General features: G+C 44.5%; 1 protein-coding gene across 2 annotated transcripts; it reads right to left on the minus strand.

Moving 5' to 3' along the window:
- Nucleotides 1-248: 248 nt before the first annotated feature.
- On the minus strand, nt 249-14,758 carry CFAP100 (cilia and flagella associated protein 100). Of its 2 annotated transcripts, none has more exons than XM_014946690.1 (15): nt 14,621-14,758; nt 12,812-12,983; nt 12,326-12,412; nt 11,853-11,959; nt 10,264-10,456; nt 9,553-9,620; nt 8,735-8,898; nt 8,028-8,108; nt 7,026-7,433; nt 5,465-5,513; nt 4,742-4,893; nt 3,801-3,936; nt 3,122-3,324; nt 1,510-1,603; nt 249-548 (listed from the first exon to the last, which is right to left on the minus strand). In XM_014946690.1, the coding sequence occupies exons 2-15, from the start codon at nt 12,876-12,878 to the stop codon at nt 396-398; spliced, it is 1,962 nt and encodes a 653-aa protein (XP_014802176.1). In that variant the 5' UTR covers nt 12,879-12,983; nt 14,621-14,758; the 3' UTR covers nt 249-395. The 2 variants fall into 2 exon arrangements, with proteins under 2 accessions (XP_014802176.1, XP_014802178.1); XM_014946692.1 differs by having other exon boundaries at nt 14,643-14,740.
- Nucleotides 14,759-17,200: the final 2,442 nt, after the last annotated feature.

Raw genomic sequence — 17,200 nt, forward strand, 5'->3', positions numbered from 1 at the left:
TAGTGGGGTGGAGTCTATAATGAAACCCATCCTTTGGATTAAAGCAGAGCCTTTGTTTTTTATAGTCCTGCAGCAGGTTTGTGATTGTAACAAATGTCTGGCAGGTGCCTGGCTTAGCTGTGCCATAACAAAGATTGTTACCTGGGACTATGATAAATCTCACTTGTTGGGTTTGTAGGGATAGTGTTATTTGCATCAAAAATTGAATGAGAGAAGCATTGTTGATAGCAGGAGCCTGAGAAGCAAAATGAGAGAATTTTAATTTATTTTCTTAGGCAAATGTGCCTAACACAACAGCTTTCTCTGGGATCCTGGGGTAGGAGACCGGGAATTTCATAGGACCATGAAGTTCATTAACTCAGCAAAGACTGACAGACTCTACATCTATGAAAAAATTATTTTTCTAGAGCAGCATTAGCATCGGGGCTGTGCTGCCAGGTGAAATAATAGAGTTGTTCTTCCCTCTCCTTATCCACTTGTTCTTGGCTCGGCTTTTTCTTCTCCTTCCTGGCAGGTGGGTTGGAGCGGAACACCAGCCTCCGGCCGCTCTGCAGAGGGAGAGGAGAGGCCTGTGTCAGTGCCGCGCTGCAGCCGCGGGCCTGGTGCTGCAGCTTTGTGCTGCCAGGCTCTCCTGCTGCGAGGGGCCATGGCCCCTTGCTCTCTGCTCTCTAGGCAGGTTTCAGTGTGTCTATTAAGCGCCCTTTTTTCTATTAAAAATTGTCAAACGCCTGAAGGCCGTGCATGTGCTATCACTTCAGCTTCTACAAAGTATTATTCCACCAGCAACTGGTTTCTGACTAAAGCCTTATTTATATAATTTCAAGAGCATGGAAGTCCAAAGAAATAGCTTTGAGAGTCTGCAGAATCCTCTTATTTTATCTTGGGTAGAGGGGCAGGGACTCATGGTGCCTGTCCTCAATCACCCATGCTGTCACCAGCTTGGTGTGTGACTGAGAACTGGGTTATCCTCACCATTGTGTTGGCCCGTGAAATGTGCAGATGGAGCCATGGCCTGAAGCTCTGCACGGTACCTCCCAAGGGGCCGAAGCTCAGTTTGGGATAATGCCAAACATGCCAGAAAAAGGGAGTGGTGTGATGCCATGGCTGAACTGGTCTAGGGGCTTGCTGCTGTAGGCAGTGTCCTGCTGCTGCCCGATTCCTCTTTTGCTGATTTTCATGCTTTTTTTTAAACATACTGCCAGGTTAACAAGTTGAAATGAGCTTAATGAGAAAATTGGCAAATAATTGAGGGGCTACATAGCCAAGGCACAAGGATAGGAGAAGGACGATGGAAAAACGCGGAGCTGGAGTAACTCCTGGCACAACTGACTTCCCAGCAGTTGCTGAAGTTGTAGCCCAGTTTACAAGACTTATGTGCTGGTGTGTGGGTGCCATCCTCACCTGGCTGTGGTGGCCTCATGTAACACTCAAACGCTTCACGTTCAGTACCCCCAGCTTCTCTGGAGCGGGCTGGTGGGGCGAGGTGTTCCTGTGGATTACTGCACTTACCGGTTTTTTAATCGTTGCCTGTGATCTTTCCAGGGCCCGTTGCAGTCTTTCCTCCTGCTGCTGCTTCTGTTCTCTGAGCGCTTCCTCTCTGAGCCTTTTGAAGGGAGCACAGAAAGGATGGGTTAGATGCCATGTGCGGCTATGCCAGATGTGTTTTTGAGGCACAGCTTGTCTAACGGCACAAGGCCACCCCAGTGCAAGGGCTGGAGTGAGAGCAGGAGCTGCTGGTCAGAGGGAAGCACTTGGTGCAGTTGATCCTCACTCACTTTCTGGAGTGAGGGGAGGAAAAAGCACATCAAGCTTTGCAAACGGAAATGTCAGGGGGTTCTCTTATAGATGACTCTCTCTACCACCTTCAGGAAGTGATTTATGCCTCTAGAGTGGACCAGGATGCTCACTTTATGGATGAACGATGGTTATTGTGTCTTAAGTTCCCACCAGTGCACCCAAGTCTAATGTACGGAGGGGGTAGGAGGGTTTTACATCCATGGAGCTACACTTGCCTCAGTGGAGGCTGGTCCTGTTCACTGGCTGGGAGTCCCTGAGGAAATGCAGCACTGGAACAGAAATGGGCTCAGGCTATTGAAAGGGGAAAGGAATTCTTAACCTTCTGATCTCCAGGAAACTTTTAAATGCGCTTTCAAGGTTTTCCTGTTTGGTTGGTTTCACTTTTTATTTGGGAAGGGTGGGGAGGGAGGTGTCAGGTTCCTTCCTGAATTCTTGTCCTCTGTCCATAGAGTAAAATAAATGTGTCTTAATCCTTCAGTAAGTTAAGAGTGCGAAACCATTCACAGAACATCAGGAAGAAGCATCCCACCCTTTCTACTACAAAGGTGAAGAAAGATGTAGAGAAAGAGAGTAAGTAGGAGGGAAATGTCCCTGTGCTGGCTTTAAATCCTTCTATTGCTTTCTGTTTGGTTTTGGTTTTGTTTTTTTTTTCCTTTTTTCCCTCCTCTGCCGGATCTGATTGACCTGGGGATGGCCAGACAGAACCAGCTCTCCAGTTGCATCCCTGCTCTTTGCCAGGAGAAATTTCATGTGTGTAACTGAGCAAAGAGAAATGTGTCTTGTCTCAGAACCTAATTTTACTGTGTTAATTGGTTACTATTTTAATTTAATAATATGAGTTAAGGTTAACAGTTTTGTAGAAGAAACATTTGAAAGCTGGCGACACTGACCAGTCCCCTTATGTACCTATTGAAGGCTGACAAAATATCAGGGTGTGTCAGACTTTGAGTGTGTTAAATAACTACAGAGGAGCAATTTTCTATTTAATCAGCTTAAATATTGTTACTGCAAATTGTCTTCTTAAAATGGTGCTTCTCATCATTTAATTTGCTTAGGAGGGTTATTGGTTTTTTTTTTTCTTTTTTCTTTTTTTCAGATTTTGCCCTTTTCTAATGTAGCTGTGAGCTATTGCTTGCTGATTGGGAGAGGTGAGTACTACGAATGTGAAACCATTACAGAGGTAAAATGGGATGTATTGGTCATGTGGGCTTTCAGATTGCTTTTATAGAGTTGATCTGACAAATTTGGCTCTTTCAGTGGCTTTGCTCAGTGGCGCAACTTTTAAAAACACAGGCCCCATTTCCAGAAGAGGGTCTTGTCTTACCGCATCCTCCATTTCATGCTTTTGGCCTTCTTGGCCTGTTCTACCTTTGCGGGTGGGATTCTCTCCAGGTTATCCAATAAATCATTGATCTGCTTTTCTATCACCATTAGCATCTGCAGTGTCTGCAGGTTTGTCTCATTTTCTCCAGTGCAGTGGCAATAGACTTCCAGCACCTTCTTGTGCAGGCTCCTGAGCATTTTGTCCTGGAGATGAGAGGAGATGTGGTGAGACACAGGGCTGGGTTCTGCCTAGTAGAACTGCATCACCCCTCCAAAACCAAAGGCAAATAGCACACTAATTTCCTCAACAAGACTCAATTGCGTGTTTGCTGGTTTGCTTAGCACCAGTGCCTGGGACAGATGGCTGTATTGAGCCATTCTTCTGCTGGTCTCATCTTCCAAGCTTTGCTGTGGCCTGGGACAGGTTGCAGCTGCCTGCTTGCTTCTGCGAGCCCTACTCCTACCTCATAGCAGCTGTGTGGAAGTAGACACATTACTCCCAGTTTGCTGCCTCAGCAGTGCCCCAAACCTGCCCTTACTATAGTCCCATGGCTGAGAAACAGCGCTGATCCCTCCCCAGTGCAACCTGTTGTCCACTTTCTTCCCAGGATGGATATGGCTGGTGGAGAGGAACCGTGTATGTGTGTGCTAAACCTCCTTCCCTTGATCTCGGGATATACCTGGTCATCAGCTTCATATTTTCCAGAGGAAAAGAGGTGAACTTTGCGTTTCAGATCTGCTACTCTCTCTTCGTTCTTGGCGATGGAGGATTTGAGTGTGACTACCTGCTGTTTCAGCTCTGCTAACTTCTTCTCCCTAGGCCAGAAGAGAAAGGAGGTTATTTTGAAAAGGACGTCTCTAACACACGACTCCTCTGCTGCTTTCCACCCTGGACTGTCCCTCCTGCTGCCGGCAGATGGAGGTAACAATTCATGCCTTTTCTGGGGAACTTCCACCCACATCTCTGAGAGCAGAGGGACCTTGTGATTTTTCTGGAGTAACAGTTACTGTGCTGGTGGCCGGGAGGGAGAAGTGGCATAGCTAAACATTCACTTTTAAAGAAGTCAGTGGGGGAAGTAGATTCCATTTAAAAACTTTCACAAAGGGACAAGCTGCACTTTGAATGGGAAGATGTGTGTCTATCTGCCATTGAAATACTGTATTTCAATTGCACTTGCTGGCTTCCTCTAGTAAGGGTTTGTGTTGAGTCAGAGTAGGTGCTGGTCTAGATCACTCCAGAACATGCCTTGTTTCTTCCTTTGATCTTTCTCTATGAGAATTACAGGATACTTCTGGCTTATGTTCACTCCAGGATGTTAATGCATCAGTCCCCCAGCCTGTGCCTTGAGGACTAAAGAACTAGTCCCAGGCTCAAGTCCTATCTCCTAAATTATGTAGAAGGGACACTTTCCCAGGAGCTTACAAGATGGTGAGTTGGGTGGGCTGCAGCTGGGTTCTCAGGTATGAGAAAGAGACTCTTTCTTGTGTGCTGCAGCCTGATGGCTGATTATGTGTGGCCTGCAGCCTGATGGTGAGGTGCTAGTGGGGGGAAGAGGGGTCGCTTATGTTTGAAAACTGGGGCACAGAGAGTCCTTCCCGCCAATTGCAGGGTCACACTTACGTGCTTTCATGTGTGGTGATGAAAGTGTGCTGGACCTTGTCCAAACTTTTTTCCGTCTCTGGGGAATTCTGAACGAGGGACAAGTACTCTTCCTCCATCTCCGTGAAAATAGACAACAGATGTTGGGGATCAGTAAAATACAACTCAGGCTCCTGGAATGGAAAACACGTGCAAAGAGTTTTTGTCCTCTAGCTTCATTTCCATTGAACTACACGGAGGTTGGTCTGTACCAGCCCTGGTTGTTCGAATGCTCTCCCATTTAGAGAGGTCCACGGGTGTTCATGTACGAATGTCTCCCACCTTCCTGACGTGTGTATAGCTTGATAAAACCTCAGTAACTCAACCCCAAAACAAGTTGGATTTGGGGCAGTAAAAAGTGGTGCAAACATCTGTAAGTGGGAAAACTTCAATTTCCAAGATAAAACAATAACTTCGCTAATTTCAAAATCTCCTATTATATGGTGTCATATCGCTGGGGGATGGCAAGCTTTGAGATGATGGCAGGTTTTTGGGAAGTGGAGGGGGAAAGATAAACTAAGTTATTTATAATACATGTTGCTAAAACATGAACATTTATGAATGTGTAAACATACATTTATAATTAGTGGCTGCAGTAACCCCTCAATGCCATAATAAATGGTTAGAAGGTAGAGGCATTAGTAACATCAATAAATGACACAAGACAAACAGAAAATGTAAGTATTTCAACACGAGACTTCTGACCTCATCTTCGTCCGAGCAGGTTTCGCTTTCTGTGCCCTCTGGGATATTTCTGAAAAAAAGCATTTTGTGTATCAGGCCCTTAGAGAAATGATAGCTCAAAGGAGACCTTGCTAGTGAATTATGAACACTGTTGTTGTTTGCTATTTGCTCCTGAATAGTCCTTTGTACATTCACACATTTGGCCCCCCATGGCTGTGGGCTTTTTGGGTCACAGACACACGCTGTGGGAGCTACGTCTGTCCATGAGGAAGCTGCCCTTTGAGCTGCTCTGGGCTCTGCTGGCCAGCAGGGTCAGGACATGGCACATGAGCCTGAATGGTGTTGATCCAAATGCCTTTAAACTTGATGGGAGACTGGGCTCTTGAGCAATGAGAAGGCAAAGGCAGGAGCCTTGTTAAAAAGACCCAGGCAGCAGCATGGCAAGGGTAGAGAAGGCCTTGTGCCCCATGTGGGATGTGGTGCTGCTCCTAAACAACATGGTGTAGCCACCACGGGAATCTGCAGTTTTTACCTGACCTGGGAGAAGGTTGTTGAGTGCTTTTTTCTCTGCACAGTCTATTACCATTAACTAGCAGTGTGTCCTCTTTCTTCCCTGCTCAGCCCCAGGCACAAGCCAGCACAAGAGCTGGAAGAGCAGGGCAAGAGGTGCCTGACTGATGCTGGGAGCAGAGTCTGCTCATCACCTTTTCTTGTACATGACACTCTGTTCCACCTCATGGAGAGGTGAAAAACTTCCATTTGCATCATCTTAATATCAGCCCCACTTGTGTCCACATTGTTCCTGCTATGTGGCAGTAGCCCAGCAATTGCAGTAGCTCCACAAGAGGTGGCACGTGGCAGCCCTGCTTGAGAGGACCTGGCACCAGCAGTGCTCTGAGTGGAGGCAGAGGAAATGGCCCTGCAAGCAATGACTTAGTTCAAACTCTATTGATAGGGGTTTTTTTTTTTTTTTTGGCCTTAGGAGACTCGCCAGCCACTCAGGCTTTGCTTTTCCAGGCAATTTCTGTGCCTCAAGAAGCTGGAGCTGACCATACATACCTTATACTCCCACCTGCCCCTCCTGTTCTCAAACTGGCCCTGCCTACCTAGAGGAACCAGCAGCGTTACTCTCCCCGTGTCCCAGCATATGCTGCTTGAAGGCTCTTACTGAAAGTAGACAGTGCAATGTGGGTCTACAGTGATCTTGGACCTTCATTAAATGGCAAAAACAACAGGCAGCTATTTGTATGGCAGCTGTGACCAGCAGAGCGAACCAGTAACTCACCCACAAATAGGCCACAGAGAAGCTTTGCTACAAATGCCCAAGGTCTATGATTCCTCCTGGGATCAAGGCCCAGACTCTGGGCAGGTGATCTCAGCAGAGAATTTGAGGATGGAGCTCTGTTGGAGAGTGTGCACAGGTGCTGACTTGCACACCTGATGGCTTTCTACTGGTGTTTGGATTTGCTCCAGCTAGAATGAGGTCTTGGTATGCTCACAGTGAAGGTGAGGAGCGGGTTTCCTCTCAGTTGAGTGCTCTCTACTGTGCTTAAGTCTGTCATTTGCATTGTCTTGTACTTACACTTTTCTTCTTGATAGAGGCTTCAGAAGGTTTTTGAGATGTGGCCTGATCTCAAATAATGACATGAGTGCCAGGCTTTTTGAAGACAGCAGGGAATTTGACACATTTGTAGGACTGGTACTAGAGGGACTGGCTGCCAGACCCTGGTCTGGAGAGAAGTAGACGTGTCTGATTTGAGCCTGGGGCTGTTCCAGTGCGAAGCGGGTAGTTTTTCTCTGACGCTTTCCCTGCTCTGCAGTGGTGGGAGTTGAGGCAATTTCTTCAATAGCTTTGGATGTTATTTTCAAATCCTTTTCCTTTGTGTGCTTTATTCTATGTTCCTCCTGCCACTCTTTTGGAGATAGTTCATAGAGGAAGTCCCTGTACGTCTTGTACTTCTGCAGATTATTCTTGAATCTGGATATATCACTGGGGTGAGAGAAGTGGGCAAAGTTGGTTAGCAAGCAGGAAAGCCCCTGTTTTAACAGGTTCTTTCTAACTCTTGACGTTCAGCCTCACCCAGAGAAGCAACAAGAGGGCACATGTCTTCATGAACATGCAAAAACAAACAGGAACCTGCCTTGTGTACTCTCTGTGGTTCCTCATGTGGAAGCTGTCTGGTCACATCTTTGTGGCCAGGCCTTTGCTATGACACTGGGCTTGCTAATTAGGATTTTTTTTCTTGAAAATGAATGAGAAATCTTGCCAGCTCAATTCATAATGGGATTTATAACTCTTTTTTCTTCTTCTTTCCCCAGGTCATCATTAAAATGCATTACTTAGCTTTGTTTGTTTTTTAATCTGAGACTAGGCATTTAATTTTAGTTTTGGGATATTCATACTTTTACAAAATATCATAAAAAAACCTAATTGAGATGTTTTAGAAACAAAGCCAGTATCTGGAAAACAAAAGATGAAATGTTTTGACTCTTAAAATTGAACATGTTGAGAAATCTTTTTCCCCGAGGGTTATGAGGGTATAGCACTGTTAAAGGCCAGGCAGGAGTAGTGTGCAACCGTTACCTCTGGAGGTGCTCGATTTGGGAAGTGATTGCCTGGATCTCCTTTATTTTCTTTGTCTTTGCTGTCCTTTCTTTTTCGGCACTAGGGAAGAATGCATAAACATAAGCCATAAAACAATTTAACAGTAAGTGGGTAGTGAATTGAGGTGCATATAAAACAGAGAAAAAGATGTTGGGAGCATTGCTAGAAATCTCTCTTATAGATGTACCTCAAGTGATGCTTGGCTCCTGCTGGAAGGCCCTGCTTGTCTTAGCAAAGAGAGTATGGGGTCCCAGCAACACTTCCAGGTTAGGGCCTTCCTAACTTGGCTGCTGCTGAGCATCAGTTGTTGCTTTGCCCTTGTGATACCTGTGATGGGCCAAAGTGCCTAACTTGCTTCACTGCTCTGCTGTGAGGGGTTGGGCAGAAACATCTCCCTCACAGAAGGGGGTTATGAGAAGAACAGAAGTGGTGGGGTCAATAGCAGGTTCCTTGCTGCAGCCAAATCAAGGGCTTTTGCAACAAGGGGTTTCCCCAGCTATTGGTCTCCTTCCTCCATTTCACTGCAAGTGTGGGGAGAAAGTGCCACCAGGACTGTAACTCTGGGAAAACTCAGACATAGAGCATTTGAGGATGGATGCTAGCAGAGGTGTGCAGGGAGGTCAAGCAAGAGACCTGCTGTGTCCAGCACAATAGAGCACACAGGTGGTTCCCTCAACTTCCCTTACATTTTCAGGGCTTGAACAGAGTTTTTATGGCTCTCCTTCAGGAACTCAGTAAACATGGCAGCATCCTTTTCCAGGTTGTATTCAGCCTTTTTCAGTTTTCTTTCCTCGATCTTTGCTACTTTCTCCATCTTTTGAATCTCATCTCGCTTTACTGTCATGGCATACTGAAATGAACCCAAAAGGCAACACAGTCACATCAGTTGGTGGGTTTTAAAGGTGTATTGGTTTAGCTTTGTTCTTGGTTACCCTATTGCCTTATAGTTGTTGGCAGAAAGGGTAAGGATTTCAAACCGAGGTTTCCTAGTGCAAACTAGGTACACAGAGGCCAGGAGATGTTTCAGAAGTAACATAGCCAATAAGCAGTGAAACAAAAGGCAGAATCCAGAAGTCTCAGCATTGTGTTAACTCCTGGCTGACAAAGATTGATTCAGTTGTGTTACAGCACAATAATAGAGATGAGTAATTGGGATATTCTGACATGACTCCCTTATTTTGAGTTCAGAATGGCTCCCAGCTATAATTTATGTATGGGACAGCAAGAGCCAAAAGGTTGGTATATCTGCACATCTCGCAAATGAAATAGCAGCATGGCTGCTACTGGATGGTGCAAATGACTTGTGTCATTTCTTTCTTGGTTGGGGGTTGCTGGGCAATAGACTATGAGCGTCTTTAACACAGAATTTGGACAGTCATGAGGTCTGATGTGTGCCTCCTTGGTGTGATCTCCAGGCAATGGATCTCAGGGGAAAAAAACCAACACAGCAAAGTGACACAGAGAAGAAGAAATTAACAGAAGTAACATTCTTAAAGCCAAGTACCTCAAGTAAAAATATCTCTCTTTCGTCATTTATGTAGTCATGGAAGGTCTCCTTTTCTAGTAGGTTATCTGAAATTAGGATATAAAGTTGATCAGACTAGTGGGGGAAATACAGCCAAGACAAAACACAGTGAATATGTAGGCTGCTGTGAGCATGGACGTGGTTGGTGCTGGAGCCAGCAATACTGATTGATCTATTATAGTTTTGACCGTGTTTATGATGAGTTTCATATGGGCTTTCATGAAGTAACACCAGGTAGAATGGAGAATCTAGTCCTTACAAAGGTCTATGTCCTCTAGGCTTTAATAGCAAAGTTGCTCCTCATGTCAGAGGCAGAAAATTTAGGCCCACATCCACTAAAATCCAATTTCAGGTCAGCTTAGTAGAAATGTCTCCATAACACAAGGTCTCGCAAACTCACAGCTGACTCCCAGCTGATTCTGAGAGCTCCCAGCTACTGTGAAGGCCACAGGGGATGGTGGAACCCAGGCTACTGCGGTGGGGATGACATATGCTCTGTATATAAATGCATGAAGTGGAGATGGCCCAGCCACACCGAGGCTACCAAGATGCAGTGTATAACTGTTGTGTCTGCAAGAGCTCACCAAAGTCAGCTAGAGCTAACTGCTACTCCCGTCGCCTCTTCGATTTTTGCTTCAGGCTGTTACCCAGATGAGCAGCACCACTACAAAGATAGGAACTGTTCCCTACCTTTATTTGTGGACATCTTCCATGACAGAGTCTCCTGAAGAGTTTTCAGTCTCTCTTCATTTGTTGCCTCTTTTCTGGCCTCCTCTTCTTCCTCCTTTTGCAGAGCTTTCCTGCACCCTTTTTGCTCTGCTTTTATTTTAGCGGAATAAGTCATTTTCTCGTGGATTTTCATGGTCTTCATCCTTTCACGTTCCTACGAGGAGAACTCATTTATGTGGAAAGTCTGATTATGTGCTTTGTTTGCTATGGTTTTTAAAGACATGAGTGGTTATTCACAGTCTAGAAACTTGCAGGCTACTGATACTCTGCTGATGCACATTTGCCTGGTTTATCTGACTAATCCAAATTATATTCTCTCTTGAGTCAACCAAAACATTAAATTTCTTAGCATTTGTTCTCATTAGTTTGTTGATTTGTATTCAGCATCAAGCCACCAGCTGTGCCAGTTTGTACCTACTCAGTGTCCTCATTTTTCCTTCTTGGATTATTCCTGGGAGAGAATGGAAATTTTCAGAGATTCATCCTTCAAGTCCCCTAGTAAAAGCGAACAACAACAGGACGTTTGGTACCAACTCAGTCCAATTTTCACAAAAGCGTGTAAACCTTCAAGTTCAGATTGAGAGGAGCTGTTTAAACCCACTCCAGAGCTTCCTGGTGGGTAAAAGGTTGTTTATGCTCAGTGCTTTCACATGGGCTGAAGTGCAATTCATTGCTGTCTGCTCAGTTTGGGCATGGGTTAGGCTGAGGACATCACTCAGCAGACATTCTTAGTGCACTTCTTCCAAAGCTCTTCCCCATACTTGTGTAGTGACCTTCAAACCAAGCAAAAACCAGACTGTATCAGTCATCAATGTGAGGTGAGGAGCCTTGCTTAACCTTGTTTGGAGCCCTCCCTTTGTGATTCAGAAACGAAGACCTCTTGCTTCCACACTACTGCTTAGCTTCTCTGAGATGCAACAACCTTTCCATGACTTCCCACCTCCTGTGAACTCTATGCCCTAAGGAAAGTCCACCGCAGAAATAAGAAAGAGAGACAGTCCTGAGACCTGGCTCTCTGGTCTGGTGGTTTGCAATTTGCTATCTTACCCTATCTTATGTAGAGAAATCTAAGGCATGAAACCCATATTGTCTCCTCCTTCCTAGGCATTCATTTTGTTGGCAGCTCAGAAGATCACATCAAACATGGGATGTTTGCATGTTTGCAAAACATGCAGCTTTCCAAGCAGAAAGCCAAGCCTGTTGAAGTGGAAACCAAGAGATCTTGTACCAAAGCTTTATGTAGCAGTAAATGCTAACAGCACTGCATGTTCTCCAGGAACAGGAATGAGTGGCAAATGTACCTTGAAGTAAACAAAGTGACAATATCCAGATTTTGCACAAGCAACCAGCAAGCCTGTGCTCAGATTTGCTCTTGGTAAATTTAATCTCTCAAGGTAGGCTTCAGTGGACCTGAAGCTGATCTGGGGGAATCTCAGCTGAATTTGGAAGCTATTATTTCTCTCATGCACTAAATTTGGGCATTATACTAGTTGGTTTCCTGTCCTAGTGAACTGTTAGTATATACATTGGCCTAAAGCATGTATACATACCGCCTTAGCCTTTTTTCTTTCCTCGTTCCCTATTGAGAAAATGTCTATTTCTGGAGGAATTGTAAATGGATTTTTCATTGGGTTTTCTTCATCCTCTTCTGGGTTGTCTGAAAAAAATGGATGAGGGTGTAGAAGACGCGAGGCAGAATATCAGGACTCAGTGCAAAGGCACTCTGGTCTGCTGCATCACGCCTGGAGGGTGGGCAGCTGTGCTCACAGCTGCAGATGTCTAACAAAGCTGAATCAGAAGCGAGGAGCTGGATAGGGCTTATAACAAGCCAGCGATATAACTGTGACCTCTGTATTGTTTATGTCACTTGACCATATATGCTGATCATCTCAGGATTTCAGCTGGGGATTTTTGTAAATCTGGAGCTGTTTTACCCACCTCATCTGGTTGTGGGCAGAAAAGTCTGAATACAGGCCTCTCCTTTGACCTCACAAAAAAAGCTGCCGGAGCATCGTGACCTTACCTGACAGCATAAGCTGAGTTTGCATTTCAGATTTGGAAAAGAGACTTTCAGTTGTTGACTCTGTACGTGGAGATGGCATCTTTGACCCTGGTCCAAGGAAAACCATAAACAAATCAATCAGTTGGGACCTGCCAGTAACTGAGGTGGTAAGATTTACAGCAGTGATGGGCTTAGGGACTTTCTGGATCTTAACCACTGAGCCTTTTGTGTCTGTAGGAATTAACAAAAAGCTTCAGTAAACTGGAAGGTGTTCTGACCCCAAAAAGCAGATGTTCATCCCTGGCTTACTTGAAAGCTGTGTAAAACACAGTCCATCTTACACACACACAGATGGGAAAGCAAAGACAAAACAATCTGGAGATAACAAGCAGCTCAAGTCCCTTGCCTCTTGTCCCATCCACGTCTCCAGTTCTGATCCACACCCATACTTTTTCATCCTCCTATCGCTGCTTCACAAGCAGCATTTTTACTCCCTAAAGCTCTTACCAGTAATTGCTTTGGCACTGTGGGTTTCTTGTGATAAGGCTGAACGATTGTTGGACAGCACAGACATGCTGTAGGGAACTCTGTCGTGTTTAATTTTAGGCTGGCAAACTGTCGAAGGTTAGATTTTTGTTTCTCCGAATCCAGCCTCTTTTTGTAGTCTTTGCTGTGGGTCCTAGGGGAAAAGGCATAATTGTAATGATCTCACTTACAAAGAACAGATAGACCATTGTTAAAGTTATCCTTTAATCAACAAAGGCAGCAAGCTGGGTCCAGTGAGGTATTAGTTCAATTGATGCAATTCTGCTGCTGGGACCATTCCTGATCTGCACTGTTATAAGATACACCAGAAAATGTCCTCTTCCGCTTACACTAGTTTTAAGGCTATTTTAGAGCATCATTTTTTTTTCTCTGAACAGCCTCCAGTTTTTATGTATTTTGAGCTAAACTCATCTGGCCTAATTTCTATGTACGTCCTTGGCTCTTTGTGTTTCCTACTGACTGTGTTTCTGCAGCTGCCCAATTAGCATCTTATTCTTTGGAGGTGTCAAACTTTCACTGTTGATGAGACGCAGACGCTGAGGTAGAATTTAGGCTGTTTGAATACATCCCAAAAGTTTTCTTTCTCTTTTCCAGTTATTGAAATACCTTTTCCAAAAGCCTCCTTGACTGGTTGCTTAGATTTCATGTCCCTCTGAACTTTGCATAACTTAATGGGGTAATTTTCTATAGGGGGTCCCTCATCTACGTCCTGGAACAACACAACCCCTGCTGATGATGTGAGTTTTGGAGAAAACCTTGTCAGACCAGGGGTAGGAAAGCAGTCCAACACCTGTAGCGTAGGGTTGAACACACTTTGTGAAATATGCAGAGCAGTAGCACCAAACACCTGGATGCTCAGCCCCCTTAGTGCACACCTTGACTTCTGTAATCTACACCTCTTCTCATAAAAATCTTCTTGTTCATGTGGTTGATTTAAATTCCTGCTACAGGGAATGGGACTGAAAAGCAGGACTAGACAGGGGATACTGGCATATGGAAAGGGTCAGTGTCTGAGATAAGAAGTGCTTTGTAATATAATTTTAGCAAAGTATAGAAAGCTGTTTTTAAGATTAACTTATAAATATTCATTTTATTAAGGTATTTTTTGTTTGAGGTGATTTTTTTTTAATAGATTGTTTGCACATCACTTTGCAAATAATGCCAAAAGCTACAGAAGCATTAGTTGTGCTAATTATAATTATTAAGCTCAATAATGCAAATAAGAAATTGCTTTGTTGCGAGAATCATTTGGCAGATATTTCACTGCCTCTGACATTTTTAGGTTTCAGTAGCTACATACCAATGGCCAGTAGTATGTGAATCAATAGATAAGGCATTCATGGTTTTAATTTACTGAAACATTTATTCAATGCTTTTCCCTAGCACCGAGCTGCTGCGCAGAAAAAAATATGCCAAAGTAAATATGCCAACAGGTCTAAAAAAATAATACAATAAAATCCATCCACCATGTTTCCAGAGCACTGAATGAGCGTATGTTTCATACACTCAAAAGATTTAAATGATACCATCGCTTGCAGAGAAGGCTCGTTATGCTCACTGGGAAACCACTCCGAGTTTTGAGCTACAGAGCAACTCTTCCAGGGACAGATGTGTCTTGTTTCCCAATCACACCCCCTCCCTCGCCCACGGAGAAGGAGAGGGTTAGTGTGTGTGATCTCCCGGCGACACAAGCCGGCACTCCCACTTGTCTGAGTGAGACGCTGCGTCTGATGTTGAAAAGAGAAAAGAAATTGCGGTGATTGCACTCACCCCCTTATTTTCGGTTTCTCACCCAAAGCAGAGGTCCTCTGGGCTCCTCTCTGCAAGCGGGCTGTGGTCAGATGGGGAGGTGGATGTGGTTGTCAGCTCTGGGCTTTCCTCCGGCTCTTGTTTGCACTGCCATGGAAACCTGCGCTCCCGTTGCCAGGCGGCATCCGACCCGCAGGCAGAAAGGATCCATCGCTCCCTTCCTGGGTCCCCTGCGGCCAGGACAAGTGTCCCTACCTTGATGGAGGGGAGCATGGGTGGCAGGTGGGTCCTCCTGGAGCCTGGCCACCACAGGAAGCTTCGCAAAATCTCCTGAGCAGGCAGCTTGCTGAAGTTCCAACCAGACATCAGTGTGGAAAAGGAAGAAAACTTGTGGTGTAAGAGGTCTTGGGGGGTTCTTTATTCACTCTTTCAGTCCACATGGGCCTGGGAATTGGGTATTTAACCCCAACTCTGCAGGAAAAGCAGCGGGTTGATGAAATGGGAGCTGGAGCCCCTGATTGTGGAAGTGACTGTAATTTATAATTTCATAACATCTTCCTGGTTCTTTCTCTTTGTAAAGTCTGAACAGTCACAACTGTGGTATGGGTGAATGAACTTCCATTTACTGGAGGTTCCCTAAGTCAATAGTGCTATAGAAACCCAAATATCACCTTCCAAAATATCATATAATTTTAAAGATGATTTGATAAAATATCAGTTGAAAAAAGTAATACATTTTAATGGGGGAAAAGATCCTTAAATCCCTGTATTTACTCTCCTTTTTCTGAGAAGACCAAATCAGTTCCAAATGGATTGTGTTCTTCTCTAGATTCTTTAGACTCTCTATTAATACAATTTCAGCTTTCTGAAATAGCAGTTTCTTTCAGTTACCATTAGGTTTCTGAACAGCTTTCTCCATCTGAATAAATCATGCAATAAATAGCACGATTTTCTGTAAGTGCAAACTCCCATTTGATTGTTATAGTTCTTTTCTGTAATTGCTGATTATCAAGAGACTGGATTCAGGCAACAGAAGGAAAGTGCTTATACAGAAAGAAATTTCTCTTTATTCTGCACATGAATGCTTTGATTTTTAGCAGTGATGCAGAAAACCATAGTGCTATCTTTAGTACGCTTTGGGAAATTTCTCAAATGTATCAGGGAGTGTGTATTAAAAATGAGACTATAGAATAATTTCCATTACCAAAAAAAATAATTCGGGAATAAATTGTACTTAAGATGCATTTTTCTAAAGGCATAATATCAAATGGTCTTTGTTCGGAAATCTCAGTTTATTACACAATTGCAAATTTGCAGCAGTGGTAACATCACAGAAATAGATAAAAGAAAACTAAGACATTTGAACAGCCATGGCTCGCTCTGTCTGGCATAATCTCTGTATCAATGAATGATACAATTGAATATTCATTGCTCTGTTCTGTGTTATCCTTGCTAAACACTTATTTCCCCCAACTGGAACAGAGATTATTTAAAAGCAGAGATGTACTTTGTGAGTTCTTGGAAATGTGCAAGCTCTTCATAAGTTTGGTTTGTTGTTCATGTCCCACACATGCCATAAGCCGCTTAGGCTTTGCATTTCCTTGAGGGCAAAGAAGTTTTTTAAGGCCAGGAGGACATCTGGGGTCTATTCTTAGCCACCCTTAACTTGGTTAATGAATGCAATAAGTATCATGTGCAACATCATGGGAAAATCCGCCCGGTGGCACAGGCTGTGCAGCTGACCAGGGCTGCAGCTTGTTAGGGATTTCTGGGTTGTGTAATGTTGCTTCAGGGCACCACATTTTTTGGGTCATATTAAAGATCCGAACAGTGCTTCCTCGGCACACGGCTGAGGAATATGGGCAGTTTGTATGCTAAGAATGGCAGGTTGCTGCTTGCATTTCAAACAGAAGGATCTCTGCAGGTTTGGCGCCTTGTAGGGGGTGGTTTTGTTAGGATATGGGATTGGGATTTCAGGATATCGTTATTTCTTTGCTCCCTTCATTTCTTTCTTGAAGGGGTTGCTTGTCTTCTCCACTCTTTGGAGTTTGTGATGTGAAGGGGTTACTTGTCTTCTCTGTTCAGTCCCCCTGTTTGTGGTGTGGGGGTGCTGATCCCTCCCGCAGAGGTGCTGTGAGGGTTAATCACTGTTGGCAAAACATTTTGAAACGGCTGATTGAGAAATGCTGCCAAAGATGAAAGCTGAATAAGTATCTAGATAAATAAATATTCCTTTGTAGTCTTATCGTTACAGGAAGCTCCCTGGGTAGCGAGGATATTGTCAGGTCACTGAGCTGTCATCTCCCCACTGCCTGGAATCTTCTCAAGGGGACTCATATATATAAGTATTTCTCCTCAGTTTCTGTGACGTGAGCCACAATACGCACTGCACAAAGAGAGAAGCCTGGAAATACCCAGCAAACACCACAGAAATGCTGGTGGATGGGCAGTTTTTCTGGAGCCCTTGTTCCTCTGTTTCCTGGTAAACTGTGCAGGTACAGGACCTGGAGCATCCCAGGAGGGAGAAGGGGAAGTTGGACCCTATTCCCAGGTTTAGACATAAGGAAGGAGGAGGGATCCGCAAGTGTCTGCAAGACATCA

This window comes from Calidris pugnax, unplaced genomic scaffold (genome assembly GCF_001431845.1).
Source record: "Calidris pugnax isolate Ruff unplaced genomic scaffold, ASM143184v1 scaffold81, whole genome shotgun sequence".
Classification (NCBI taxonomy): domain Eukaryota; kingdom Metazoa; phylum Chordata; class Aves; order Charadriiformes; family Scolopacidae; genus Calidris; species Calidris pugnax.